At 42.1% G+C, this 27995-nt stretch overlaps 1 protein-coding gene across 2 annotated transcripts; it reads right to left on the reverse strand.

Moving 5' to 3' along the window:
• Positions 1-107: 107 nt before the first annotated feature.
• On the reverse strand, positions 108-27961 carry LOC113022560 (zinc finger protein 385A-like). Of its 2 annotated transcripts, none has more exons than XM_026168066.1 (8): positions 27472-27961; positions 12499-12644; positions 8412-8522; positions 3254-3434; positions 2746-3075; positions 2083-2270; positions 1906-1992; positions 108-1791 (listed from the first exon to the last, which is right to left on the reverse strand). In XM_026168066.1, exons 1-8 carry the CDS (start codon positions 27482-27484, stop codon positions 1564-1566), a joined length of 1284 nt encoding a protein of 427 aa, XP_026023851.1. In that variant the 5' UTR covers positions 27485-27961; the 3' UTR covers positions 108-1563. The 2 variants fall into 2 exon arrangements, with proteins under 2 accessions (XP_026023851.1, XP_026023852.1); XM_026168067.1 differs by lacking the exon at positions 27472-27961 and adding an exon at positions 23460-24121.
• Positions 27962-27995: the final 34 nt, after the last annotated feature.

Genomic DNA, 27995 nt, shown 5'->3' on the forward strand with positions numbered 1-27995 from the left:
GGACACTTAAAATAACTGGAAAACAAAACACCAGTCACCACTCGTTACAACCATGAATTCAGTTTAATGATTTTTTTTAATATATATAATTTTACTTAGACTCAACATTTAGGAATCCCAGACTTGAACCATTTATTATTATTATTATTTTTTATTAATCTACGTTTACAGCAACGTTTCAGTATCCTAATCCTAAATAACATTTATCACATTTGAAGACATTTTTTATTGCAGTTGACAAGAAAAGTTAGCAGGAGTGCTTAAAGTATTGCTACAGTTTCCATTTCCTAAAGCTTCCCTCTAAAGTTTCGCAAGCCAACAGTTTTCACTGGGATACTTTGGGTGATGCAGATTGGAGCACACGAGGCAGAGCAGACAAACAAAACATTTTTATCCCAACACAAACCTGCAACACTGTCAAAAAGGTTTTTTTTGCATACAACTTCTCATCTGTGCATGTGGTCCTTTTTGCTTCAATGCTGGTGTCTTTCATCACACTGTTTCCACTTCATTCAGATAGTGGTGAAATGCAGTCTTTTTAATGTGCACAAACTGCAATAGAAGCCATGAGTCAACGACTGTCCTGCTGTGCTCGGCATGTGAAAGTCAGTCCATTAAGACACTGAAAAGTTTCTGTTTTGCACAGTGTTGTGTAGATGATAAAATAATGAAGACATTTTCACTTATATTTCTCACCGCTTGTGTGCTTTGTGAGACTTTTATATACACGATCTGTGATGACTTGGGGATAATCAGAGGATCATCAGAAAAACAGTTTAGGGGATTTAAGAGACTTAGCACGGGTATTTCCTCTTGTTCTCTGTTTCTTATAAAGTCTAAGCTTGTGTTTCCTCTTAAAACGCTAAGAATAAACACCAAGAGCTGCATAGTGCATCTGTAGCCAATGATCTATGATTACCATTACTTCATAATCACTTCTGCTTTAAGACTTCCTGTAAGAACTATGTATTTCCTGTTCTTCTTATCACTCCTTATTTCTGTAAACCTGACACAATACAGACAAAAGCCAGCTGTGAAAATGTTTGCCAGAAACTGCAGACATTGTATCAACACTGTGGGCACCTTTTTCTTTTCATAGGCTACAAAAGCAAAAAATAAAAATAGAAAAAATTACAGTGGTACAATCCACTATACCTTTACAGCTACAGTATGGATACCAACTAACATCAGAGGCAACTACTACACCTAACTGCAGCAGGCATGTTTGTTAACGTTTGGATATGTAATGAATCCTTGCAGATGAACCATAAACTTAAGAGAGGTAGGGTTTTCAGTCCAATGTAGTGGATCTTATGACAGATGCAGGTATTTAGTCAGCTGCAGACTGGAGGATGCTGAAAGAAGTCCATGCTTGATGGAAACTGGAGAGGATGGAAACATATATTTTGCTACACGATGCGCCATTAAGAGCCATGTTCATGTTTTTATCATCCTGAAAAACCAGCTGGAGAAACACCAGCTGGTTTGGCTCTTGATGGCACGCGGTTGCCGGCCTCCGATTCACAGTGTGCTTCTTCCTGATTTGTCCTCGCTCTTTCAGCATTAATAAGGAGTGAAGAGGATTGGCCCGTGTGTGGTGCGGATGGGTCCTGGGGCTGGCCTCAGCAGGCTGAGGGGTGTTCCCTGTAGGAGGTGGTGATGAGGGTGAGGATGGGAGGCTGGGCCGGGAGGACGTAGTGCCAGCTGATTTGAGGACGCTGCTGCTGCCATTGCTGCAGCAACAGCCAGAGGATTTGGTAAAAGTCCAGCCCCTAGGGTTTTTGGAAGTTCCTTTAAAAAACAAACAAATAGAAAAACGACTTGTTGATCCTTTTAAGATTAAACCTAAATGAGGATGAATTTATGAGGGAGAAGTGCTGCATGTAAATAAAAATGAGCATGTACCATAAAGTCTGTGCGCTTCTTGTGCCGACTGAGAAGAGGATTAGGTTTCCCTGCGACTCCATCGCGGTGCCTCCGGCTAGATATATGCTGGAACATTAAATAAAAAAAAAAAAATCAGATATGGGATTTCTCGTCACATAATCCACTCAGGATCTATTTTGAGCTTTTCTTCCTCACCTGTTTAAGCTGCAGCTCAGAGTTGACTCTGACGTTGCAGATCTCACAGTGGAAGGTGCGTTCCTGAGTGTTAGGGTCTGAGGAGAGCTCCCCTCCCTGCTCAGGGCTGGGTTTAGGACCCAAGCGTGGGTAAGCTTTAATCGGTCCCAGTCCACTTCGAGCCTCCAGAATAGTTTTGTGTTTGGTACCTGGGAACAACAAAAAGAATACTAGAGTGAGCATCTTCCAGGATTTTTTCCCCTTCAATGTTTTTCTCTGTTGCCTCTTTGTTGTTGTTGTTTGTCTGATGTTTCCACGAGCAAGAGTCTCCCATATGGATAAGAAGTTGTTCAAGTGGTTGAAATAAATAATAAGCTTTTTAAACTTCCAGAGGATTATGTAACAAGACTAAAAGCTCCAGAACAGCCAGTAAATGGACTTTATGATAGAGAATTGAGTGAGAAAATATTAAGTGTAGGTGCTGTGTGTTAAGGTTTTTATCAATTGCCATTTACCATGTTTTAATATGACATTCTCACCACTAAGTGGCAGTAACGCAGCTGCTTCACGTCTTCAAACATAACACTCAGAACAAGTGAAGAATAACTTCTAAAGAGGCACGCTTCAGTGTTTCTGAAGACGCTTTGAAAGCTGCACAATTTGTCCACTTCCCCTGGGACTAACCTTTGTTGTGTGCCTCCAGTTGTGAGAGGGAATTAACAGCCACTTTGCAAAGGGAGCAGTAGAGAAGCTTTTTGGCTTTCTCTTCCTCCGACTCTCCTGAAGATGGGCTGGGTGCTGGGGACGGGGTGTCAAGAAGACCAGCTGCTGCTGGTGCTGCTGAATCTGCAGAGGGTGTACTGAGGGCTGCAGAAGGGGAAGGAGACAGTGGCAAAGGCGTGTTGACAGAAGGCAAGAGGGGGCACTCTGTATCTGCTGAGCTTGGTGTGGAAGTAGGAAGGCAGCTGGGGGTTGACGGTGACTCTTTAGAGTTGGGACAGGACTGATTGTCATCTGAAAACAGCACAAAGATCTCTTGTTAGTGAATAATTTAGGAAAAAACAAAATCAGCAATAAAATGAACCTTCTGACTCTCCTGATGCGAAAATATATTATTTTAGATAAACCAGTTTGCCAATACTTTCACTTTACATTTCATGACAGGTTCCTGTATTTGAGAGGCGATGCTCACCCTGTTTATTGTTGTTAGGATCAGGCTCAGGGCTGGATGGTAAAGGGCCTGGAGGTGAGGGTGAAGCAGGAGGGGGATGGTGTTGCTTGTCACCATCTTGGAGACGGGTTGTTTTGGAAGTCTCGATACCCTTCACCCTTCGAGCATGACGGTTCCCTTTATAGTGGGCTTCTGCCTGGCTCTGAAAAACAAGAATAAAGCACATGGCACTTTAACATGGCATGTTCATGTCCTTATTTCCAAATGCCCACCACCTTGGTTGTCTTTTCTCCATATTGAACCAAGCAGACTCTAATAGATCATCAAGTGAAGTGTCTACAAATAGTAACACACACATAATAAACCCTAATCAAACAAAAAAAGAACATGTTACATGCATTTGACATCTTCATATAGGCTTATTAAATGTTATTTACCATCTTGCAATCCTGTACCCAATTTAAATCTTTGGTATGGAGGCTAGAAACATCTCAATCTTCTTTCAAGTTTCTGTATAAGTGCAGAAACATGCATAGTTTGAGGCTGAAGGAGTAATGCAGCGTCTGTTGAGCTGTTTTTTGTGACGGGTGATGGTGCACCACTGATGAGGCAGTCAGCAAAGATTAGTCTCCAGAATATTCTTGTCTTCCTTCAGCACTGCTGTAATCACAGCACTGGCCTGCTGAGCTGATGATGATTATTGAGCGGTGGGATAATCTGAAATGGGCTGGGGGGATGTGGGTGAGGTGTGACAGTTGACAGTCAGTTGCTGGGCAAAAAGTTTGCATCCACGAGTGTGCACTTAAGAGGATCAGTTCCAAGCTGATCCTCCAAGGGAGCCATTTAAAGATCTACTGTGGGGATGTCGGATTTTACATTTCAGTTTTCAAGATGCAACAGGAAACAAGTTATCTATTATAAGTCTGCCATTTCCTCACTTCCTCCCACCTACGAAGTGAAGGATTCCCTGGAAAACACACGGATTTAACGTGTAATGTGTGCACTTTCACAGCCATATCAGAGCTGCATTAAGGTTCCTTTTGCAGACATTTTATATGTCAGTTATATGGCTTCATCACTGAGGCTTTTATTGCTAGAAGGTCCCAGAAAAGACAATATTTCATGAGCTTTCCACTTTCTACATTAGCCGTACTTATTTTAGTTGTAACTGTTTATTTTTTAGAGCATTGAAGTCACAGCTTATTCTTTTGAGCTTTCAGTGTAACCGGCAGCTATTCAGACCATAGCTTCCTGTTCTGTCTTCCAACTGTACAAGTTCCTGTACTAGAAACCTCTCTACAGATTTTGCATATTCATAAACATTATCTTTTTTTTGTGGTAGAGGTTAAGGTTTGCGGTTACAATTATTACAAATATGTCCGCTGGGCACTAACCTCAATGCCCTTACTTTCTGCCTCATTACACAAAAGGTTTGTTGTGCTGGTATTTAACTTTGGCATTTGATGTAAATCATGTGGTGCATGATTTACATCCGAAAATATTCCCCGCTGATACGGAAATCAGTGTAAGCCTCCAAGTTCAGATATTACTGTCCATGTCACCATCAAGTGAAATCAAAGGAAAGGGTGAGGTGTTAGGGTACAAATATAGTTCCTGTAAGCTCCTTATTAATATATGACACTGTGTGTGTGACTCTATGTGCATGTGTATGCTCATGCAAACACGTTCTGGAATTAGATCTGTTTCATTATGTCAATAGAAAGGCTGAGAAACCCACATGAGGCGTGTGCCAGGTACATGTTGGGGCTCTGAGGCAAAGGGTCGACTGGGACGTGTCCAGCGTGCCTCTGTAAGCCTGTGGTATTAACTGCCAATGATAGTTACCCATATAGCCCTCATCCTGATTGGTGATGACAGAAAGGCAGATATAGCTCTGCTTGTGTAACTCTACTCCCCCAGCTGGTGCTTCCCTGCAATTAGGCAGGAGATGAGGGGCCTACAACTCGACAAACAAAGGACAGTAGAGAGCTGAAATAGCCAGTGGCCTCTCTTGTTGTAACCCAGGCTCTGTGCTGCTGGCCTTCATGTTTTGTTTTGTTTTGTTTTTTATCTTTTTATGCAACCCAATAGTTTTCTTGCTGCTTGTGCTTGGATACTTTCACTGTCCTAATGACCTTCAATTTCAAGAAATCAATGAAGGGCTGCCATCCATTCATGCATAAAAAAATCCTGACAGCATCAGAAGTGGGGGCACAGTACATTACAGGATCCAAAGCAATTGATGTCAATGAGGGGTTTTTATGTAAGAAGAAAGGTAAATAATACAGCATATGATAAAACAGAAACTATGTTTTAGCAGGTGAAATGGATGGAGAGAAGCTGAGTGAGAGCCAACGGAAAGGAGAATTTAGATGAATGAAGAAGTGGGAATGGGATTTAAGGAGAAAATGAGAGCAAGTGAATGTCCCTAAAATCCTTTTTCTCTCTAAGCAGGATGTGCTTTGATGTTTTATCTATAAACCGACAAAAGGCACTGAAAGCAGATAGAGCTGGTCTAGCAGCCAAATCTACTGAGGACAGACAGCAGTGACAGGAAGAGGGGGTGGAAAGAGGCTTGAGAGGTGGAGAGAAAGACACGGTATAGAGTATACCCCCACAGAGGGAGAAGTGGAAACATGAAAACCGATGAGGAAAAAGAAAAGACAAAAGTTGCCAGACGGATGGGGGACGGTAATGAAACATGATTTTGCATTTGCCCGAGGAGGACAAGGAGAGATGGGGAAAGGGAGAGAGGTGTCCAGCATGTTACAGCAGTGGTGACGATGGCTAATGCAGCATGGTGTGACGTCAACCTTGCAGCAGAGCAGAGCTGAACACACTGGCAGGCTAATTTGTCCTCTGTGGCCTTAAATGAATTGCGGCGTTATAATTACAGCATGTGGGACTACAGTGGAGCAGCAGTGATAGGCACCTGACTCCCAGTGACCACCATCAACAATTTGCTTTCGCTTCGTATTCCCTTAAGAGCCATGGCACAGACCAGACAGCATGAGTAAGCCAAGTACGGCACTGTAAGTAGAGTATTCCTTCATTATTAAAGAATGTCCACTATGCTTTAAGCTCCCAGACTCTCAGGTTACTCTGGAAAGTGTTGTAGAGCTGCAGCAGAGCAGATGCACGCTGCCAGCTCGTGAGTAAAGCAGCAGGCTGGACAAACAGGTGGCTCAGAATTGGAAGTCCCGGGCACACGATAAGCCACGCACACACACCTGCACAAGCATTTTCATACATGCACATTTCAGTGGACGCACAGGTATGCAAATGAGAACATGGTGAAGAGAATCAAAACACTTCCCTATTACACGTACCCCACCCCCATAATACTAATGATAATGTTGACCATGTGAGAACACGCAAGGTTTGAGCAGGGGAGATATAATTAAGCGGCCCCTCGCAGAGAGAACGGGGCAGTGTTACACAAGTTTCACATGACTCCCTCCTTGCCTGTGTCCTTTACACACCACTGCATTTAGAGTGAAAGTATTTAGCACTTGGTCCCTGCAATCCAATCATATTTTTAGCCAGGCTTGTATATCAGGCTTTTGTTTGATTTCTGCTCATGTTTTAGGTTAGAGGTTACAGCAGCAAGTCATAAACACCAGGATTTTTCCATCCTTGAAAGCTCTGTCAGCGTCGAATGCATCGATCATTCAAATGCAGCCCCAGCGTTTTGTTGACAAGACAAGATATTTGCGTCTTCAACTGACGTGTTTTTTATTTCTGGGATTATTTCACTTTTTGCACATATATTGGTGTTAAATAAATACAGAAATGTAGAGATACAGCTTGAGAAGAAGTGTGCTCACCAAGAAATGGGCTGTCCAAATACATATTTTTTCATGCAAAGAAAGTCCTATATCATTAAAATGTATTCCCTGTGCTCACTCACTGTAACAGACCCAGCAGTAGACAGGCGCAGACTCGTCGGGCATGTCATCCAGTAGCTGCCCACATTATGAATGATTTGCTTTTCAACTTCAGTTAACACGACTGCCTCCTTAATGGGGGACACTCCAATATTTCCTCTAAAGTTTCATCACTTCAGGCCTCTTTTATTTCAGCCCCCCTTTCCTTGCGTTGGCATAGGCGCCAACTGTTAGTCATAATGTGCCACAAATGTGCCCCATCAGCAATACAGAAACTTCTAGGACTCCATCCTCCTGCTTTACTGTAACCAGCAAACACGTCGTACAAATGTCAGTTACAGCCTCGTCAGAGTGGGATAAAGAACAGTTATAGTCACAAGGTGGCCGTCAACAGCTAAGAAATGTTTTTCAGACTTCTGTTTGCACAAGTTAAAAAGACAAGTTTTTGGATAATCAGGAACTTATCTGAGACAACATTCCTTTGAAACTTTAATACTACCATGTGTGTGAGAATTCCAGCAGAAGTGAAGCAAGCAGGTATATCTCTCCCTTCCTCCCCCCCACACTTTTTGGTGGACAAGCTAAAAATGGAGCTGCTAAAGTGTGAACTAAGTTTTCACCTTCTCCAGCTGTGCAGTCAATCACCAACCAACTTCAAGTCCAGACTGCAGACTTTTTAGGTCATGTGCAGTGAATACAAGTTCAATTCTGGATTGAAGTAATTCAGATATTCATTATTTTAACATGATGTCTTTAACCAACTAAGTTTCTATTAACCCCATCCTTTTATTAACTGCTACACCCGCCAAACTTTAAAATCCTGCAGCAACACTACTCAAAATTCTTAAAGCAAACCTTCTGAAATACTGGGCTAACAAGCCTGGCACTCAAAACTTTCCCAAATCCAATAAAAACTAGAAGCAGAGGTGTTAACATAAGACTAAATTTTATTATAGAAGCATTCAGCACTGGTTTCCACAGTGTGGTAAAGCACTCTACAGTGGATGTGCCACCGCAGACTTAAGCTTTTAGCTATTTAATCTGAAGGTCTCTGCATAAAAGGACACACAGGTGCTGATGTAGCAGGTTGAGGAACTTGATTAATAATCCAGGTAAAACTAGGATGCTTTTGCGTTTGAGTGTCACTTTTTCCCCAGCATCCTACTCACCTAAGCTAAGCCGATAGAAAAAAAAAGCTGCTGTTTGTGTTGTGAATTTTGCAAGTGGTCAGTTAGTAGGATTTTTATGGCCATGAAAGCAACCCTGTTCTGGAACTGCTTAAGCTGCCATACCTCTGAGTTGAAGCGTATTTGACAGACGTTGCAGGAGATGATTGGCCGCTTTGTCTTCATCATAGGTGGCCCAAAGGTGTGCGTCATCACAGCCTTTTGGACAGGGTCCATCTGAGGAGAGACAGCCCAGAGGTCACATCAAAAATTCAGCACCACAGGAGAAATTCAGAGGCCAGTGCTTCTCCTAACTGCAGTGCACTCAAAGGTTCAGCCAAGTGAATGTGGATGAGAGAGAGAGAGAGAGGCGCTGAAGAAAAAGTGCAGGTGAATGACAGCCTCTGAAGGGGAAGAAAGGCTGGGAGATAAAATAGAGTTGGGGAAGAGGGAAGTGAAGAGGGAGCAGTGATTGATGCGGACAGGAAGGTGTGTGTTTTCTCTGCAGCAGCTGGTGCTGCTGTCTGTGCCTGAGTTCTTGGGTGCCGTTCAAACGCTTTAATTCATGTTAGGGTTAGAGGGGCCTAATTACAGACTCGCAATCTCCAAGAATTTTACACTGCTATGTGTGCAGAAAAAAAGCTCCTTTTTTTAAACCTACATACCAGTGTATTACAAGAAGCAGTAATTTCTCCATGCAGTACTCTGAAAAGATAGAAGCTTTTCTTTGGATTTTGCTGCATTTTAGATGATTGTTTTTAAACAAATAACAGCGGAGTAAAAGGGTTAAGGGGTTACCACAAGATGAGACTTTAATATCATAGCTACAGGCAGACATGTGATGAGTTCCAAAATAATAAAAATATGACTCTTAACTTAAAAAAATATGTATATATATATATATATATATATATATATATATATATATATATATATATATATATATATATATATACACACACAAAAGTTTATTCTGTTCATCTGGACGTAGCGTTTTCAGTGGGAGAAACGTTTTGTTACTCGTCCAAGTGACTTCTTCAGTATCTATCTTTCGACTATTTCTCCAACTTTTGGAGATTTACTTACCTGGATGATTGAGCATGCATCAAGACATGCATATATATATAATACCCATGTTTGTCATTTCCAGATCAAGGAAAAATGTGCCATGTCATACTCTTTACTGCCTCATTTTTAGACAACTGCATTGGAGTCGTGTGAGCTCTCTGACCCTTTGGCAGGGTTTGGAAACCGCAGTGCTGGGTGTTGCCCTCATTAAGCAGCCAAAACTCCACTGTGGTTTTACTCCACCTCTCATCTCCTTCTCAGACTGGATGCATGCTGCCAAATGAGAGACTGTTTACACTGTGAAGCTGCAGGCACCAGGGGAAATGGTGTAATTGGTCTGAGGACTTAAACTGGGTGTAAATCTATTGTTAGAAATATTTACAGACTTAAACGTCTTTCCCCCTCTTGCCTGTGACGTCAGCTCTTCGGTTTATCTTTCGACTGTTTTGTGCTTTTCATGTGGAGACCTGCAGCACCTCCAAATTTGTTTTGTTTTCATCTGCTCAGTTGTCCGTGTGCCAGCGCTGCGTCTGGGTGAGCTCAGCGCTCAACCTGTCTGTTGTGCATATGGGTATGTATCTGGGGCCTTTTAATGTGTGCGTGTGTGTTGTGTCTTTCTCTGTAGTCTCCCATCACTGCGTGTCATTCGCTGCCTTTCTTTGACCACCTGTTCTCATCAGGATCTCTTTCTCTGTCCCAACTCTTATGACCTCATTAACCTATTACTCCACTTTTCATCTTCTCTTTCACTCTAACTCTCCTCATGTAGTCGAGCTTTTTCTGCACCAGTAATTCACACTTTATAGATGCTTCCCACATATCTGGCTGCATATAAACCTTTTCTTTGGATACACCACATAACCATATAGCTTAGCTGACAGAGAGCTTAAAGAATCTTTAATTGCAATCAACAGCAAATCGATTGGTAGAAGCATGCCCATTAAAGTTGATTTAGATAATATTTCATAATAAAAGGCTGGAAGCGTTTCATGATAGGATTGCAAAGCATCTTTGTTGAAAGAGGTGATGTTTTACATTATAGGACACAGAGTTCTATTCAAAAATTTATCTTCAGCATCTAATGGGAGCATCAAAAACACTTTAGGAAGCAACTTCACCAAAACTGGTTAAGTAGCCGTGCAAAGGTTTTTAGATTTTGTCTGTGGATCCCTGGTGTTTTGTTGCTTTAATCAAGAAATCTAAAGAAGACAGGTAGGTACATTCTTGTCCTCCAGATTGTGTCCTGCATTTCTGCTTTGCTCATCAGTGCAGCAAAAAATGTAATTTCTGCTACAGGGGCTTTTGCAAGTCATCATTGAGAGAAGATAACACTGAAAGCATCAGCTGCCACAGCTTAATGTTGATGGAAATTGAGGAACAGATATGTCACCTGCTGTTGACTTCTTAGTGCAAACGAACGTCCCTTTCCAAACCGAACGCAGTTAAACAAGAACACGATGTCAGACTGAATTATGAAGTGAAACCAAATTTGCACTTGAAGTCTAATTATCGAGCTCCCGGCAGTCAACAAGGCTGTCTGACATGGGAATACTGAACTCCTGGCTGAAGGTTGTTTTCTACAGTATTAAACAAGCTTTTATAAAATATAAATACATTGCCTGGATGTGGCTCTTGTCCTCTACGTTGCATAACACAAAACTGGCTTTTCTGTTAACAAGTTATAAAATGTTTCTGAATGCAGCACTCTTCCTCCTATAACAACAGGAGGACTAAGGAGTTGGATCTAACTAAAGCCACTTTCACACGTGAACATTACAAAGACTCTGTTAGACATTTGTGTTCTCACATGCACCTGTGCAGGCTAATGTCTAGAGAAGTGTGAGGGTGCAGCGCATGTGTAAAAACAGCTTGATAGCTAGTGTATGTCAGCATCTGTTTTTATTTCTTGTGCAGAGCAGTGTAGCTCTTGACTCTCTTATGTACTGTAGTACAAATTTACTGAGAATTCATTTTCCCCAAAAAACTAAAAAAAAGCCAGCTGTGCCACCTCTTCAGAGCCTCAGCAACTCTGCTCTATTCACCCAGGCACCCAGATGAACAGTAGCATTTTTATGCCTAAATTAACTCTTTTTTTGTCATTGTTTGGACCCTATTATTACCATAATTATGTGAATTGAATGGGAACGGCAGATTGTTACCATGGAAATGTGTATTTTTTCCCCGCTGAAGTGTATAAAATAAGGCAGTCTTCATTTTTGTAAAACAGCCTGAATTGTTTTGGACTAATGACCTAGGACTGCGTGGCTCTAAAGAGCAGTTTAAAGAGCTCTTACCACACAGCGCAGTACTGTGCAGTCTCAGTGCAAGAAGGCTGGATCTACTGTAGGCTCTGCAGAATGTTAAGTATTTGGAAATTGCCTGTAAACCTGGTGAGGTTGACCTGACTCCAAACAGGACCATAACTCAGTTTGAAGCAATAATCACTGTAATCAACTGTTTTTGTCAGTTTGCCTTTCACTGTGTCCTTTAAGCTCCCGCAGCCTCTTATCTTATATGATGACAGTAGATGTTGAAGTGACTCACACAGAGTGTTTTAGTATTGTGGACTTGTATAAATTTTTACTGTGCAGACAGAGAATGATTTGCATGAAAGTGCTGTGGGATTAGTGGCCACACTCAATGCCCTTGATGATGAAGGATGAATCATAAACCTGCACAAGGGTCATTCTGCCCGAGTTGACTGATTGTGTGTGTGTGTGTGTGTGTGTGTGTGTGTGTCTGTGGGTGGCGCTCGCCCGTCCCCTTTTGTCACCACGATGACCTTCACATGAAACCCAATCTAGAAATGTGAGGGAGGTGGAGAAAATGCTGACTGTGGAGAACAGCCCGTGCCTCTTATACGATTGATTAGCTGTAACTCATTTTATTGCTGTAAACCACTCGCTTGGGCATTTTCTCAATTATACTGAAACTCACTGTGCTGAATAAAAAGCAAACAGCTGTCACCTTATTATTTTGTATTAGACACCATAAATCCCTTATCAGTTTATCACTTGTCTTCACTCGAGAGGCTCCGGAGCCACAACTGAATACCAACTCTGTCTCCTGTTAAGTGAAACAAACTGATAACAAATCCCAGGCGCTGCCTGTGCGCATATGCACAGGAATGTCTGTGAGCACTCACTGTGTTAAAGTTGTGGAAGAGGCCGATGCTGGCTGGGTGAGGCGATTCCAGGGGGAACTGGAGGAACGGCTTCATATCCAGTGGAGGTGGGATGACAGGTGGGCTCCTGAGGAAGGCAGGGACAGGCCCTGGGCGGTTTACACCTCCTGCGGTAGATATGCAAACAATGATATTAAAAAACCTATAAATAATTACATATTCTAGTAAAAGACGGCAACCATAAAGCGTTCTTCTTAAAGGAGCAGTTTGACCTTTTGGAAAACGAGCTTACACCAGGGATGTCAAACTAATTTCACATGATGGGCCGCATACAGCCCACTTTGATCCTAAGTGGGCTGGACTTGTGAAATCCCCCCTTTCTGTCACTGTAAGGAAGTTTAACTACACAGTTAATCCCTGTAATGTCTTAAGATAAGAAAAAGAAGTAAAGTCTCAATAGTATGTCTCATTTTTTAATAAATGCTCTTGTGTAAAATAAAACTGTAAGTAGTACTCTTAAAGTGTAAGAAATAAATGTGCAGCTGATTGCCCACACTGTCCTTTTATTATAAAAGAAAGTTTTTGTTAATTCACAGAAAAAGCTCTTTGAAATTTCTTGATGCTTGCTCAAACGTCAAGGCATGAAAAAACAAAACAAAACAGGGACTCTTCAGTGGTCTGACGTCATCATCAATACCAGATCTGGACCAAGAATGAATATTATGACACTTCATTAATGAGTTTTTGAAATGATATCATGTTGGATGGGTGCCGCCATTAAAATCAAAGCAAGGAATGAACTCTGTATATAACTCTGAACACTGAGCTGTTTTTTTCCAGAAGTGTCAAAACATATCCAACAATCTTACAACAAGTTCTAACACATCTTTTCTTTCACTGTATCAAAACAAAATCTGCTGCTTCCCTCATCCTCTGTGCCTTTTTTCACATTTGAACCCCACTCATCACCCAAACCTCTCCTCTCTTTGCTTTTGCTGCTCACTTTTCTCTCAGTAGTTGCTCAGCAGCACTGAATGCCTGCACTTGAAGACTTTTCTGTGATGGGCAGGAGAGCTAAGCTCCTTAAGCCTCGCAGCTCGGGTGCTGCAGATATCTGTCTTTTCTCCATTTCTCCCAGTGTCTCTGTCTCTCGCACCGAGCACAGTTTTCTATCCTTATTTCATGCTCTCTTATTCTGTTTGCCTGGCTCTCTATCCCTCATCTGTACTTCTTCTCACTCCAGCACCAGTTCTTCCATTCCTTCTTCTCATCATCATCCTCTTTCTGTTTTCCACCTATGCTTCCACTACTTATTCTTCTCCAGTGTAAAACCAGCAGGACACTTCAGGCCCAATCTAGCTACCCAGAGAGAATTTGTATAATCTTTTCTCTTGAGATTATATGCAGTCATCTCCCTTTATTGCTGCCTCTTTGTGATGACTATAGGCTCCTTAACAGTTTTGTTAGTTTTGAAAAGAAAATTGGTCACTTGTCAAAACGAGGGGAAGAAAAGACTATTTTGGTATCAGAGGAGGCTCCCATCTCTTACAACAGGGGAGACATAAATAATTTACTGTCAGGATCAGAAATAGATGGAGGGGAAAGTCTGTACTTTTGGCATTCCTCTTCAGGGTGTTTCAGCGTCCTTGGGAGGCTGTGACAGGTAAAGCTGAGCTGTAGCTGTTGTTAATCATGTGTGAATACTTTTACATGTGCTGCATGAGAAGGAGAGTGTTTGATATTATGGGAAAAAAATAGGTGTAAGGCTACAGGTTGCAGTTTAAATGTCCTTCAGACATAAAGCCCACAGTTCAAATGGTGGCCATTATCACCTCTTTAAAACAAACGCAGCAAGATTTGTGAAGGATAAAAAAAAAACTGGAGTGACACATCTAATTTCAGACGACATACCATCAGGAAGGCATGAGTGACTGCCCAACAACAGATACTGAGAGAAGGAATATAAACATCTATCTCTCTATATATCTAGCTTGCTAGCTATATTCCTTCCTTTCCTCCTTCTTTCTTAACAACAATTCTCAGTAGGCTGTTTAAATGATGCTCAACTGGTACTGTGAGGCCCAAATATGCAAAAAGTTGCACAATTAGACGTTAACCAGGGCAGCGATGGATCCATGGTTTGAAGCCGATTATGTTAAATTGTGACGCTGCCATTTGAATATTGCAGCAGAGCTTTCAGACCAAACAATGATTCTCCAGTCTTCAATTTTACAATTTTGGTGAGCCTCAGTTTCCTGATAGGTGACAGGAAGCAGGACTCGGTGTGGTCTTCTGCTGCTATATCCCATCTTCTTCAAGATTTAACATGTGGTGCTCTTCTGCATAGCATATGTGCAAAGAGCGGTTATATCCGTTACTGTTTCCTTCCTAGGCTGCTCACTGGATCTGACACCAACAACCACGCCATGTTTAGAATTACTTATATCACCTTTCTTCCACATTGTCATTCGATTCACACTTCAGCAGGTCGTCTCGACCATGTCTCGACCCTGCGAATAGCTGATTAGATATGCTTTCATGAAGGTTACGTGTACCTAATGAAGTGGCTGGTGAGTGTAGATGGGACAGACCTGTCACTGTATTACGAGGTCATTACTGGTTGTGTGGCTGCACAGTAAAGAGACTGTCTGTGGCCATGAGTTCTCTCGGTTCTCATTCACTAGTTTGCAGCATGATTTTCCGTTTGTGAAATATTCCAATTTATTAGTCACATGGAAAATTAATCAGGGAATGCCTTGAGCCAAGGCTACTTGGTGATTGACCAGCTGCTGCTGTATGACCATGTGGTGTCTTTGGTTTCTCAGTGAGAATCCCCTTCCACTTGTAGTATCTGGTTTAATAAAAAGAGAAAAAAAAACAAAATGATGAACAAAAAAATCATCGAGTTGAAGCAAGAGCTCATAAACCAGTGGGAGGTGTCCAAGCGGCTGCACCCGAAGCAGTAGCATTAGTAGCGTTTTGAGAACTATTTTCAGACATGGATTAACATGAGGCAGCAGGATGTATTCACAGCCACAGGACTGTGTTTGTGTAAATGAGAAAAATGTTCATGAACATACCACCAAGCTATTTTAGTGGGCGGGTGCTAGGGTTAGGGTTACATGCAGCATACTGTAAATAATACTTATTTCAAGCATCAGTTCACCACTCTCCTTCTGCCTATTACACTTAAAATTCTGTTTGTTCTTTATTCGATCAAAAGGGTAAATTTAAAAAAGTAGAAACTAAATTGAATGCAATTAAGCACAGTTTAATTCCCTGCCAAGCAAATAATAGGACAATAGTGTCTCAGCTGAGTGGAGCGATGGAGAGACATCATCACTGTGTTTCCTCTTGGGCTGGTGAAATGTATTCCCGGCACGTTTCTGGTAAATCCACAGCTCATTTTACGCTATATTACAATTTAAAGGTCAAAGAACGTCTTCTATAGTAAATCTGTATTTACAGTGCAGACACAGTAGAGTGCTACATTAAAACAATGCTGCTCATTGCTTTTAGTGCCACGTTCTGCACCAACCAATTCGGCGTGAGCGTAGCAGCATCGTCCCCTGACCTACCCAGCTCCTGAGTGATATACAGTGACATCAGATAAGAGAATGCCACGACCATGCAGGGAGAGAGAGCATTGATTGGACACATTCTGAGGAGCATTAAAGTGTTAAGATGCCAAACTCCATAAATCCAGTTCTCACCATCTACAGCTCCTTTTCTCCACTGAAATGAACAGACAGCACCGTCATCTCACTGATTTACTTCGCCCCCCCCCCCCCCCCCCCCCCCCATGCAAATGTGTGAGAAAGAGATCAATGTCTGTGTAATAGCTTATTGAATTTTTGTGTAGATTGTGCGAGAGAGGTAGTTGGACAGAAATGAAGAGAAGCAGAGGAGGGACAAAAAAAGAAAAGAAAAAGGAAAACAGACAACCAGAGATGGAATCTTATCTCCCCCGTTAGGTGCACACACAGGCGTGCGGTGCACACACCAGTATGCTGTGACTAAGGCTTCTCAAATTGGCAATTCATTTAGCCAATTTAGGTTTAATGATCATAGAGGTAATGTCAATGTCAGTGGCGTCGCAGGAGTCTCTCTGTATTCCCTGCTTGCTTCCATCTTCGTTCTCCATGATGGGACTGGGAGGGAAGGGGATGGGAGATTGTGTGACATGCTGTCTGCCAGAATGAAGTCTGATGAGAGGCAAAGACACTGCAGGCTCCCACCAAAGAAAGAAACCTTTATCCAGGCCCGTTAGCTCCACGCTCAAGAGGACCGGCACACGATGCCAGCCGCGTCACATCTGCATCTAAATGGCCTGCTGTGCACAGATAATTCTGAAATGAGCGTCTGTGGTGGATTAACCAGCCTGCCTCCTGACAAAAAACCCCTTGCTGTCACTGCAGCAGAGACAGAGGCAACCGTGTGGTGGAAGGGTGTCTAATAACCAGAAAACCACTGGGCTCACTGCATTTGGGTTTGGCTTTCACCCTCAGGTTGAAGTACAAAGGAATGCGAGACAGAGCTGATCCAACATTTGGTCGCAGATGACACCATTGGTGTGTCTGTGATTCACGACTAACATTTTCAGTTTTGTAGCTGAAATGCTGAGTTGGTAATTGCCACACTTTGGCAGAGCTGACATTAAAACCAATCCTAGAAAAAAAAGAAAGTCATGCAACTGTGTTTAAAGCTCCAACCTTTAAAGAACCACAGTGCTAACTTTGTCGTGAATGCAGAGGGAAGATGGGTCTGTCTTAGTGTCGCATACTGCTGCTGTGAAGGACTGAGCATGAAATCCAATTTACTGCGGCTCAGCTTACCCTCAAGTCAAAGGCAGCTATTTCAACCTAAGCGGGGGGACAGACGACGGTGCACACATTCACATTCGCACACAAACCTTTGTAGTCTGAATAGATGATGCTCTAAAAAAAAGGGTAATTTATGGGCTGGGTTCTGATTAATGTTGTGTTGGTCTGTGTGAGATCTGGAAAGGACACAGCGAAGAGGAGAGTCAAGTGGTTGAGAAGGAGAACACATTTGATTTCACTCTGCACTTTGTTTTAATGATAGATGCTTTGCGCCCCAGTGGCCAAGCTTAAATGCCGCCTCCTAGAGAACTCTCTGAAGTCCTCTTTCAGTGGAAACGTGTGTGTGTGTGTGCCTGTTATGCAGTGCTCTTGAGATTCCTTAGTCCTTCTGCAGCTCCAGTCTCTGATTTGATGCAGTGTTTGTAATTACCGAAGACTTTTTTTTCTTCCTCTGCAGATTTTTCACTGCTCTCATTAAAATTAAAAATTATTATGTAATGATGCAGGACATTGCTTTGTCTGGATATTTTCCTGTAAATAATTTCTCAAGTCTTTTCACAGTCTTTCCCCATGAAGAGGTTAAGAAAAAAAAGTGACTATCAAGGAACTGGAGATGATAAGCTGAGAACTAATGGCCTGAACTGAGTGGTTCAAGTCGAGTGAGCGAGAAAAGGAGGTCTGGACAAGGAGGCGAAAGGAAGGCATCAGAGGAGGGGGTGGGGGTTGTGGGGGGAAAGAGCCGCATGTTTTGAGGTGAGTCCAAGGTGACCAGAGGAGGTAAAGAGCCATGTCGACCTGCAGGTTAATGTACAGAACAAAGGCCATCTGCTACCTAAAGGAAGCAGTCGTACTCCATGCAGCTGAACCACAGCGTGGAACATGCTGATTAAAAACATTGCTTTAAAAATACTGAAAGGAGTCAAGTCAAGTAGGCTACAGCTGTTGCAAAGGGTTAACCTCTGCAAGTCACATGCAAAGCGTACATGGATGAGCAATTTCATGCTATGCCTCTTCTAGTGGGTCAGCTACATGCCATGACTTGCTTTTGGTAGAAGTCAGTTTAACTGTGTATCAGAGTACAAAGTGTCTCCTGTGAGGTGTCTGCGCAATCTGCTTAAAGCTTACCCCAAAGAGTATACAGTAAATATGATGTAGGTCTGTGACATCACTCAATTCTTTGTTGACAACAGTTTTTGAAGCCTCAACAAGGACTGCATCCATATTGCATCCATATTGTTTTTCGGAATTTTATCTAAGAGCCAGAAGTGACACTATATGGAGAAAAAGGTGAGATGCTAATTTATCAGCTAATGCTGCAAGATCAGTTAATAGCAAAGATATCTGCTTAATACTATAATTTCATTCACTTAAACTGGAGCTCAGAACTCTTTGATGGTGAAATTAACCACACAGCGAGCCAATTATTTGCCATGTGACTATTAAAATTAGGGGCGATCGTGGCTCAAGAGTTAGGCGTTCACCTTGTAATCGAAAGGTTGCTGGTGCGAGCTGTCCCCAGCTTGGACAGTCTCAGGTTGTTGTTGTGTCCTTGGGCAAGACACTTCACCTGTTGCCTACTGGTGGTGGTCAGAGGGCCCGGTGGCGCCAGTGTACGGCAGCCTCGCCTCTTTCAGTGCGCCCCAGGGTGGCTGTGGCTACAATGTAGCTTTCCATCACCAGTGTGTGAATGGATGACTGGTTGTGTGAAGTGCTTTGGGGTCCTTTGGGACTAGTAAAACGCTATACAAATACAGGCCATTTACCATTAGAGGAGGGTGGATCAGTCCAAATATTGATCATTGATAGAAACGAATGCTGGCATGGGCATCTGATAGAAACTAGTGCGACAGGATCAATACAATTTTTGTGGTGGTGGAAACAAACTTCCACAGAAACCAACTCACCAAATACTAATAAATGAACCTTAAGAATATTAGTAATATATGTTCATTGTCTCACTTGCTACTGATTATGACAGGCTTTTCTTTTGCAGTCTTTTCACCAGAAGTGTTCGAGTTTGCTAGATGTCAGCCAAGAAACTCCTTGATGAACTCCTAGCCAAGGAGTGTCCAACACATTTGTGTCCATGTGTTTAGGAAATTCTCCCATTAAGCCTATTGTGGCCAGAATTGCAGCATTTCAAGGTTCTGTCTTTAAGAAAAACAACAGCATTAGTAGTTTTATCTACTATACTTCCATTAAAGACACACAAAGAGTTATAATATTAATAAAGTAAAACCAAAGTCTACTTAACAAACTGGAAACAGAAGATGCATTACTATTTCTGTGTTGACATAAAAAACCATCCGTATGTCAGTTAGAAGGTCCACTTCTCCAATTAACAGCACCTTGACCTTTTCACAAGTTTCCCTTTTACCACCTACAAAGTTGACTGATACAGATATTTCCTTTTAAACTATAAGCTTTTAATGTTAAAACTGCATCTGTCTATTCAGTCTTTTGCATGGTTGTGTGGATGTCAACATGCTGCATCCTGAAGAGATTTGTTTCCTAAAAAGACTGTTGAACATCTGCCTGTTCTTCAGCTCGTGTCAGGCTTCAGCTCTTTGGGGAGTTGCTGGAAACAGCCCGAATCCAACTGCCAACTTTGTCTTTCATTGTGTCGCAGGCACCATTGAGGCTCTACCAGAGCTCTTTAGCACAAAGCTACACAGAGCAAAGTGAAGGCCATTAAGAGAACCACCAGGACAACATGAACAGCAGCCCTGCCCCACATTATTATCCCTTTTTTTCCCTCAAATCATTTAAACACCTGCTGGGTGGTGGAATAATATACTACTGTAGATACAGACATACAGAAACCCGAGAACCAAAAGTACACAGAACACACAAGAGCATCCAAAGCAAACACGTTCAGTAAAAATGCACATACAAAACAATGGCATCAGACAAACAGCAGCCAGATGCATCATCGTTTTATAAAAAAGAAAACAGACAAAAGAAAGGAATACTTGATCTTCAATGCATAGAAAAGTCACAGAGAACAAAGAAGGATTGTGTGGTATACAGCTGAAATACATACAGCACAGGTTTTATTCCACAGAAGCAGAAATGACCAGTTGTATTTTGGGATTTGATTGCAGTCTAAAAGGGAGAGTGTGGTTTTATGCTATAGCATGGCCATAAAGCAACACACAAGGGTAAGATTGAGGCGGGTGGCGCACATAGTGTGCATAACATCAGAACAATAAACAATAAACAACTGTATGATCAGCCTATGTTCTCATGCTACTTTTGGAGTCCTTAAATCAGTAAATGATAGACATTACTGTTTTGTGCTGTAGATTTCAGAGCATTTAACTGTATAATTATGGTCAACAAGGGCTCCAAACTTAATGACAAATGTGTTATTGCCTTCCAAAATGACATATGAGATTTCCTGATCTAACAGCAACATCACCTATCATTACTTTTGCTGCAGGTTTACAGACTTTAGGCATGAGAAGCATCTTTGCAAAAATGAAAATTGGTCAATTTGGGGATTTTCAGTAACATTAATTACAGTTTATATACCAAACTGTGATCACGGTTTCTACCTCGTTTCCTGGGTCCACACTTCTGGTCCCCTCTCACAGTTCCACCATCACTCCTCTTTCATTTTGCAGTACTTACAGGTGGGTAAACAAGGCTATTGTGGCCCAGCATCACATGACACTATGTCAGACTCAGCGTGCAAAAAGCAGTGGTGATGAGCATTTTTGCTGTGACATCATACAATACCGCAGATGCTGGTGTCCCCCGAAATGACACACTCTGATTTCACTGTCCAGTGACCCATTTATGCCAGTTTGGACTAGCGTAAGGTTAGGAAGAGTTATGGGTCATTTGTGCGCAATCCTCCTCGAGCAGTTTATATAAACAAATAACAACAATACATTCAGAAACAATATGCCACTTACTGCAGCGGTTTTACTGTTATCTCACTGTAATTTAGATAAACAAAATGTAATTTCTGGACTGCATGAGCTCCTTGTGTGATAAAAGGTAGTTGTTGATGTCCTGTCTGAGCTCTGCTGCATTTACTGTCAGCATATAGCCCCGTATAGTCCTGCAGTTCTCAATCCGCTCTCTGCAAAAGTTTCAGGCTTCTTAAGCATATGAAATGTGTGTCAGGTTGTTGAACACAGAGTGGCAGCCCTCTGTCTCCATTTAAAATGCCAATACTTTTCACCCTTCATTGCATTGCCTGGATTTAAAGGTCATGTTGTTTATCGGGGTCAACGTGCACCTCTGATTCCTTTGGAGGCCACGGATGAGCGGGGAAAATTTGTCTATGTGTGTCTAGATGTGATGCAAAACGTGAACTTTTATATAGTGCTGACTGAGGTCTTTGCATCAGACTAGAGGAAGCCTTGGCTCACTTTTAAATAAATAAAAACCTCTGGGTCTGAAATATTCATCACAAAAATTACACAAGAGTTACTAAACTGTGTTCTCCACTGCTCTGCATCGAGGGAGATGAGCCAGGTTCGGCACAGTTCTTCTAGTCTGCGAGGCTCACTGTGTCAACATGTTTGATTTTCCTCCTTTCATCAAAAGACATTAAAACTAGGTGTAAATGTAGGGACAGAGCGAAGGGAGACACAGGACTGTAGATCGGTGGAGGCTTTCCCTGTTCATCCCCTCCATCTTTGCTGTTCCTGCCTTTGCCTTTCATGGTTGCTATTTCAGTATCTGGAGCTACTTCTGTCTCTCGAAAAGGAAACTAATACAGTTTATAAAATCCTATCAGCCCATGTTGTTGTGATCATGTGTCAGCGCGTTTAGTGTCTAATGCATGCAGAGTTAAAGCTTCTGCACTGGGAAAAGGATTACCACAAGCTCAAGCTCACACTCAGATCACAGGAAGACTCGAGCAGGGGTAAGAGCAAGCAAACAAAAATAAAGTAGTCAAATATTTAGTCAGCGCACACGTACATGGGACAAGGTCACAGTGGTTAATCAAATCTACTGTGAGGAAAGATGGATTAGTGTTGATAAACGGAACAAGATAAAAGGCTGGAACTGGAAAACATCATCTAAATTATATGTTTCTAAATTATACGCCTCTGCCTCACATGATTGTGTCTAAAGGATGGTTGTTTTAGCCTTTAAATAAAAGTGCGGTGCATGACATTATTGGACGGGGCATTGAAGAGCTACTGTAATATTCTGCAGATTGCAAAACATCAGCATAACTCAACTGACTGCAGTAAATGCGTTTCACAAACGTAATCCAAACTCAATTTGTGTACAAGCATACAAAACAGCCTTTATATAGACTGAAGTTGGAGTTCATTATTCTGTTGCACAAAAAAAACCACTCTGTGGCTTTATGGCACTGCTTTCTTGACCTTTTTATACTTCTTCTTAATGCTGATTTGTCCCCTGACACCTTTGAGCATTATGTTGGAGTAATGTATGTACCGACCACAGGGAAGTGAGCCAGCATTGTTGTTGATCTTAAAAATTCTCCTTTAAAAACGGAATCTAAAAGCCAGATCTCCAGTTTCCAGAATCTGTTCCGTAATGAAGCTTGCTGGCGAGGCGGAGGATTAGACTGATTAATGACATGCAGTCTTGCACCCTGTCAGTGGTGAGTGCTTTTATGCCTTAGGCCAAGAGAAACTGAGATAATTGATCACATAATGCACTAAGTTCTTTTTTAATGAAGGACTACCTCAGCTTAGGGTCATGTTAGACTACTTAAAATGAACACATTTTCATAGGAATTTGGAATATTTCCTTAATCGCCTTAATGTGGTTAAAGGTCTCTTCTCTCATTCATTTTGCAATATTCATGTTTTTTGTGGGATACATATATTTTTTTAAGACAGCATGTCCTTATTTCCTCTGGAACTGACTAAAATCATCTAATGTACACGAGCTTGGTGAGCGTGAGAGTCAAGTTCTCACACAAAGTCAAATGAACTGGAGCAAAGCGAGCCTGCTCACAAGACCCTACAGATTTCTTTCACACAGGGTGACACATTGATCACGCATGTCAAAGAAAACATCGCATAAATGCATATCAAAAGTTTGCACCATACACAAGAGATCATCTCATCAGAACAGAAATCTAACTGTGTGGAAGAAAAACAAAATCAATCAGATCAATGAGAGCACGGAGGAGGAAAAAGCCCTCCAATGCTGTCTTACCCAAGATCATGCTGTATTCTCCCACTTCTCTTTCCCACGTTATCTTCCTGCTTGACTCCTCTCCTCTTTGATCAGCTACAAGGACGACTCAAATCTTAAGCGCCCCCCTCTCTGGTTCTCAAAACTCAATGTGGAAAAGACATCCAACATCACAACCTTCACTTTGGTTCTCTACACTGTGTCTTCCCTCCCGCTCAGTGTCCCTCATCCACATTAGATAGTTCTCCTTCTTCTTCTCCTTCAAGTCTCGGTACACGTCTCAGGCAGCTGTTGCCAGAGGAGAAACACAGCAGCCTTGACTGCAACACAGCATGCACTCAATCTACTGCAATGAAGCCTGTAATTTATTCACTGTTATATATTCACTCCAGCAGGAGGAACACCAGAGAGATGGAGGCTTGCCTCACAGGAGGAACCTCTGCACTACAGCATGCCTCTCTCTCTCTCGCTCTCTCTCTCTCTCTCTCTCGACCATATTTTTGGGGTTGGGTATAACCTAAAGGCACCTTGCATTTCTAAGCTGTGATTGGTTGGAGGTTTAGCCAATGAGAGCAGCTGGAACTGAACATTTTCTTGGGGTGTTTGAATCAGGACGCAGACTGATAATGCTGCTGTCGATTCTGCTCTCTCCTTCTCTCCGTCTCCCTTTGTCTCCTGTTTACTATTGACGACCCCCCCCCCAGCCCAGCACACACACACACACACACACACACACACACACACACACACACACACACACACACACACACACACCTCTCCTCGTCTCACTTTCACTCTCATCGACAACATCTGAGATCTGTAATATGTCTTTGTGCTCTGACAATTTCCTCCTGAGATTTTCCTCTGCTCTCTCCCTCTACCTGTCTGTTGTCTGTTAGCTGTATACACAAAAATCAGCAGTACATTTTGGAAAATGCTGACCGAGTTCACGGTGTTGTTGCAGACAAGTGTGCGAAGAGACAAAAAGAAGAGCAGGCGCAGAGGCGCAGTAGAGACTGACAGCTTGAGAGACTCGATGAAGCATTGTGGGGAGGGGAGGAGAAATTGAGGTTAATGCAGACTGACTCGGGGATGAAAGTGTAAGGTGAGGAAATGTGGAAGATATGGTGAAACAGCAGGATGAAGGAGGGAGCTGACAGCTGTTTGACAGGCAGTGGCAGAGAGTGCTGAATGAGCTTAAATACTAAGCTCACTGCACGCACTCCTATACCAACATTTACCAGAACAATGAGTTTAAGGTGTATGCTGTGCTAATGGATGTGCGAGCCTTCGTCAAACACTTTCTCACAAGATCGGGCTGTCACATGAACTCTTTTGTTCGGGCTTTAGGCAACACGATCTGGTCCATTTTTACATAATTAAACAGTCATCCTAAAGTAAGTCAAATAATGCTGCGTGTCAGTCTGTTTGTGTTTAAGTTTGCTTGAACCCAGGGTAGAGTTTGTGTGTGTGTGTGTGTGTGTGTGTGTGTGTGTGTGTGTGTGTGTGTGTGTGTGTGTGTGTGTGTGTGTGTGTGTGTGTGTGTGTGTGTGTGAGATAAGGTTTCCTCATTAGTAGAGTCAGCCTGAATAATGCAGGCAGGTGTAATGTTGTGGCCAATGGGCCAGGTGCTAATATGGCTGTCTGAGGGTGGAGGGTCAGACACAGCATGACTTTAATGGATGTCACCATGGGAAAATGAAATCGGACCTCAGAGCTCATGTGACGAACCATCCCATCTGTGTATGTGTGTGTCTGTGCGTGTGTGTGTCCTTGGGGATTTATGCTAAGTCTTTGCCTTGTCTACTTAATGAAGAGCCTTTCTGGTTTTCGGAGAACAAAAAGTTCTGTCAGTGTGAAAGAATATCTTTGCTGAATTGATCAATTATACAGTGGATTTAATGACAACTCAAATGGATTATTTAAAGTAATTTTTAATCATTATTCAAATATTTCTTGAACATTTATGAAGAAAGTTTTCACAGGAGTCACTCCATGATTCAGTAGCTTGTAGAACCACTTTTAGCAGCAATAACTTTGTTTTCTGTATAATTTTATCAGTCTGTCACGTCGTTGTGGAGGAATTCTGGCCCACTTTTCTTTACAGTGCTGCGTCATTTCAATGAAGTTTCCAGGCATTCATTTATGCACCTGTTGGACTCTAAGTCTGGCATATGACTGGACTGTTGCAGCTCCTTGATTTTTCTCTTTTTCAGCCTTTGTGTTGTAACATTTGTTGCTGTGCTTGGCATCATTCTTCTGTTGCATGAACCAGTTTCAGTGAAGGTTTAGCTTTAACCTGTAGAGTCTGAGGTGTGGCTCTTGGGTTTTGTGCTGTTTCTCTGAGCATAGCACAGTCTGACCATGGGGTGAGTTTCCTGGGATGTCCAATCCTGGGAAGATTGTGGGATTGTAGCATTGTGGCAAACCAGCAAACTGCCTTAGTACCAACTTGTATGGAGGTGCTCACACTTGCTGATGATCAGTTAATGAAGTTTGATCAGCTTCTACTTACCCTGTGAATTTCTATAGTAGCAGGAAGGGTGTACTTAGTCTTTTACACGACTCGTACGGCTCCCATTATGTTTAGAATAAAGTATTAAAGTTTTGATCAGTGTTTAGTTGCATACTGTTCATTCAGTAGTCCTGTGTACTGCATCCTGTCCCGGGTGGCCATGACTGTATCGACTGATTTGTCAAAAAGTCCAATTTAGGTTTAATCTTTAGCGGTGAGGCCTGAAGTGTTGTGCTAGTCCACCTCAGATAACATTAGAATAGCCATAAGCATATACTTAACGTATACGTAACCCAATACAGGCTATTGTGCCAAACAGACGATGCAGATGAAGTAAATGCAAATTATGTCACACTCAGCATAAGTGTCTTTTTGTTTGTTTGTTTTTTTTGTTCTACATATGAACTACATACTAACTTGAGCTACGCTTAGTTATAAAGCTGTATAATGTAAAGTGTATTTCTGCACTGACGTGATGAGAGAAGATCTACTGAATTTACTGCACCGTGGAGGTTAAAATGGGCTTGAATTAACTAAATGACTAACATGCACTGTATATAAATACACACAAACAGGCACACACAAGGACACACACTGGACTAAACACAGGTCTGTGTAGAGTAAAGGGGTACAGGGCACTTCATCAGCACATGTGTTGTACATTACAGTGCCCTCTGATGGGGAAGGGGCAAATTATATATGTTAATATTTTAGTGTTATTAAAGCATTTTTTATGTGATCATAAACAAATAATTTCATTTGCACTTACTACATTTTTAACCAGATTAAGACAAATACTTGGAATAACTATGATGGAAGGTAATGGGGATTCAACTAAGGATAATGTGAGCAGAGGCCAGATGTGCAATCAGTTCCCTCTATGTAAGCACCCAAAAACTGGTGTCTTATACTTCACATGCTATTAACCGAGACGCCAGAGTGCTTTAGATTCTGTTTATTACTACTGCTGTATATATGAGGAATCAGAATATGCTGACATTGGGCACACAAGAATTACCCCCACACAGCTCTAGCTGTGACTAGCCTTCACTTTAATAACAAACATTACTGATATCTTTTGTGTGTCCACAAGCTTTTCCATTCTGCTTATCAATTTGTTTAAGGATGTCAGGGAAAACAAAAGTTCTGTTCTATCTATTCACGCCAAAGGTTGCTCTCTTTCTTTCTCCTCCTTCTATGCACCTTCCTTCTTCCATCATCCATTTCCTGCATCATATCAGTGAAGTGTGTAAAGGGTCACACCAAGTGTGAGTGCAAAGTCTTATCTGACCCTACGTGCTGATGTTTGCAGGAGACTGGCCTAACTTTCATCAAAGAGAGAAACCTTCAAAGCCTCGTGTAGCCACTGTCACTCGCTCTTTATTTCTGCTCAGAATATTGCAGTAATGAGGGGATCCCGGCTTACCCAGCCTCTCAGTTCTTCTTAAGCTGATCAAAGGAAGCAAACTCAGGCTGGTGGGTGTTTTTGCATTGCTCAGTAGTCTGTTATGATCTTACCTGAGCCCCACATTGGTTGCTTCTGCACTTCGCGATGCTCAATGCGATCCAGCTCCTTTGACCAGTAGAGAGTCCGGAGGTCAGTGTGTCAGCCAGCGTAAAGTACCACAGAGATGCCGTCCTCTTTGAGTGGAATAAAAAAAAGTATGCTCACATTATTGTAGAAATATAAATAAATAAACACTCAGCATCGTGAGCGCAGAACTGGCAACAGTCAGCTGGGGAGTGAAGAGGGAAATGCTCGGTGCAGACAGCCACATGCCCACAGTGTGGCTGCATCAAACTACAAGCATCTTGATGTTCAGCTTCTTCATCTTCGGTTCTCTCGCTCTCTTTATCCTCTTCGTTTCAAAAAGCTTCTAATACTCTGTGTCTGTCTGTATTTTCTCTGTGTTTTCCTTTTATGCTGTCACCTCTTTGCCGGGAGTGAAGGAAACAAGTGCACAAGATTCCAGTGGCTAATTCTGCTTCTTAGGACTGGGGAACCTAATATGTGAGGACAACTGTGGAAGGAGGGAGATACA

Source organism: Astatotilapia calliptera, chromosome 5, assembly GCF_900246225.1.
Source record: "Astatotilapia calliptera chromosome 5, fAstCal1.2, whole genome shotgun sequence".
Lineage (NCBI taxonomy): Eukaryota > Metazoa > Chordata > Actinopteri > Cichliformes > Cichlidae > Astatotilapia > Astatotilapia calliptera.

Bases quoted from the DNA above. Each gene is read 5' to 3' on its own strand.
- LOC113022560 (XM_026168066.1), bottom strand. The intron at 8,523-12,498 runs GTGAGTGCTCAC...GTCTCTCCTCAG, and splicing joins TCTTCCACAACTTTAACACA to ATGGACCCTGTCCAAAAGGC. The intron at 3,435-8,411 runs GTATGGCAGCTT...CTTGTTTTTCAG, and splicing joins AAATACGCTTCAACTCAGAG to AGCCAGGCAGAAGCCCACTA.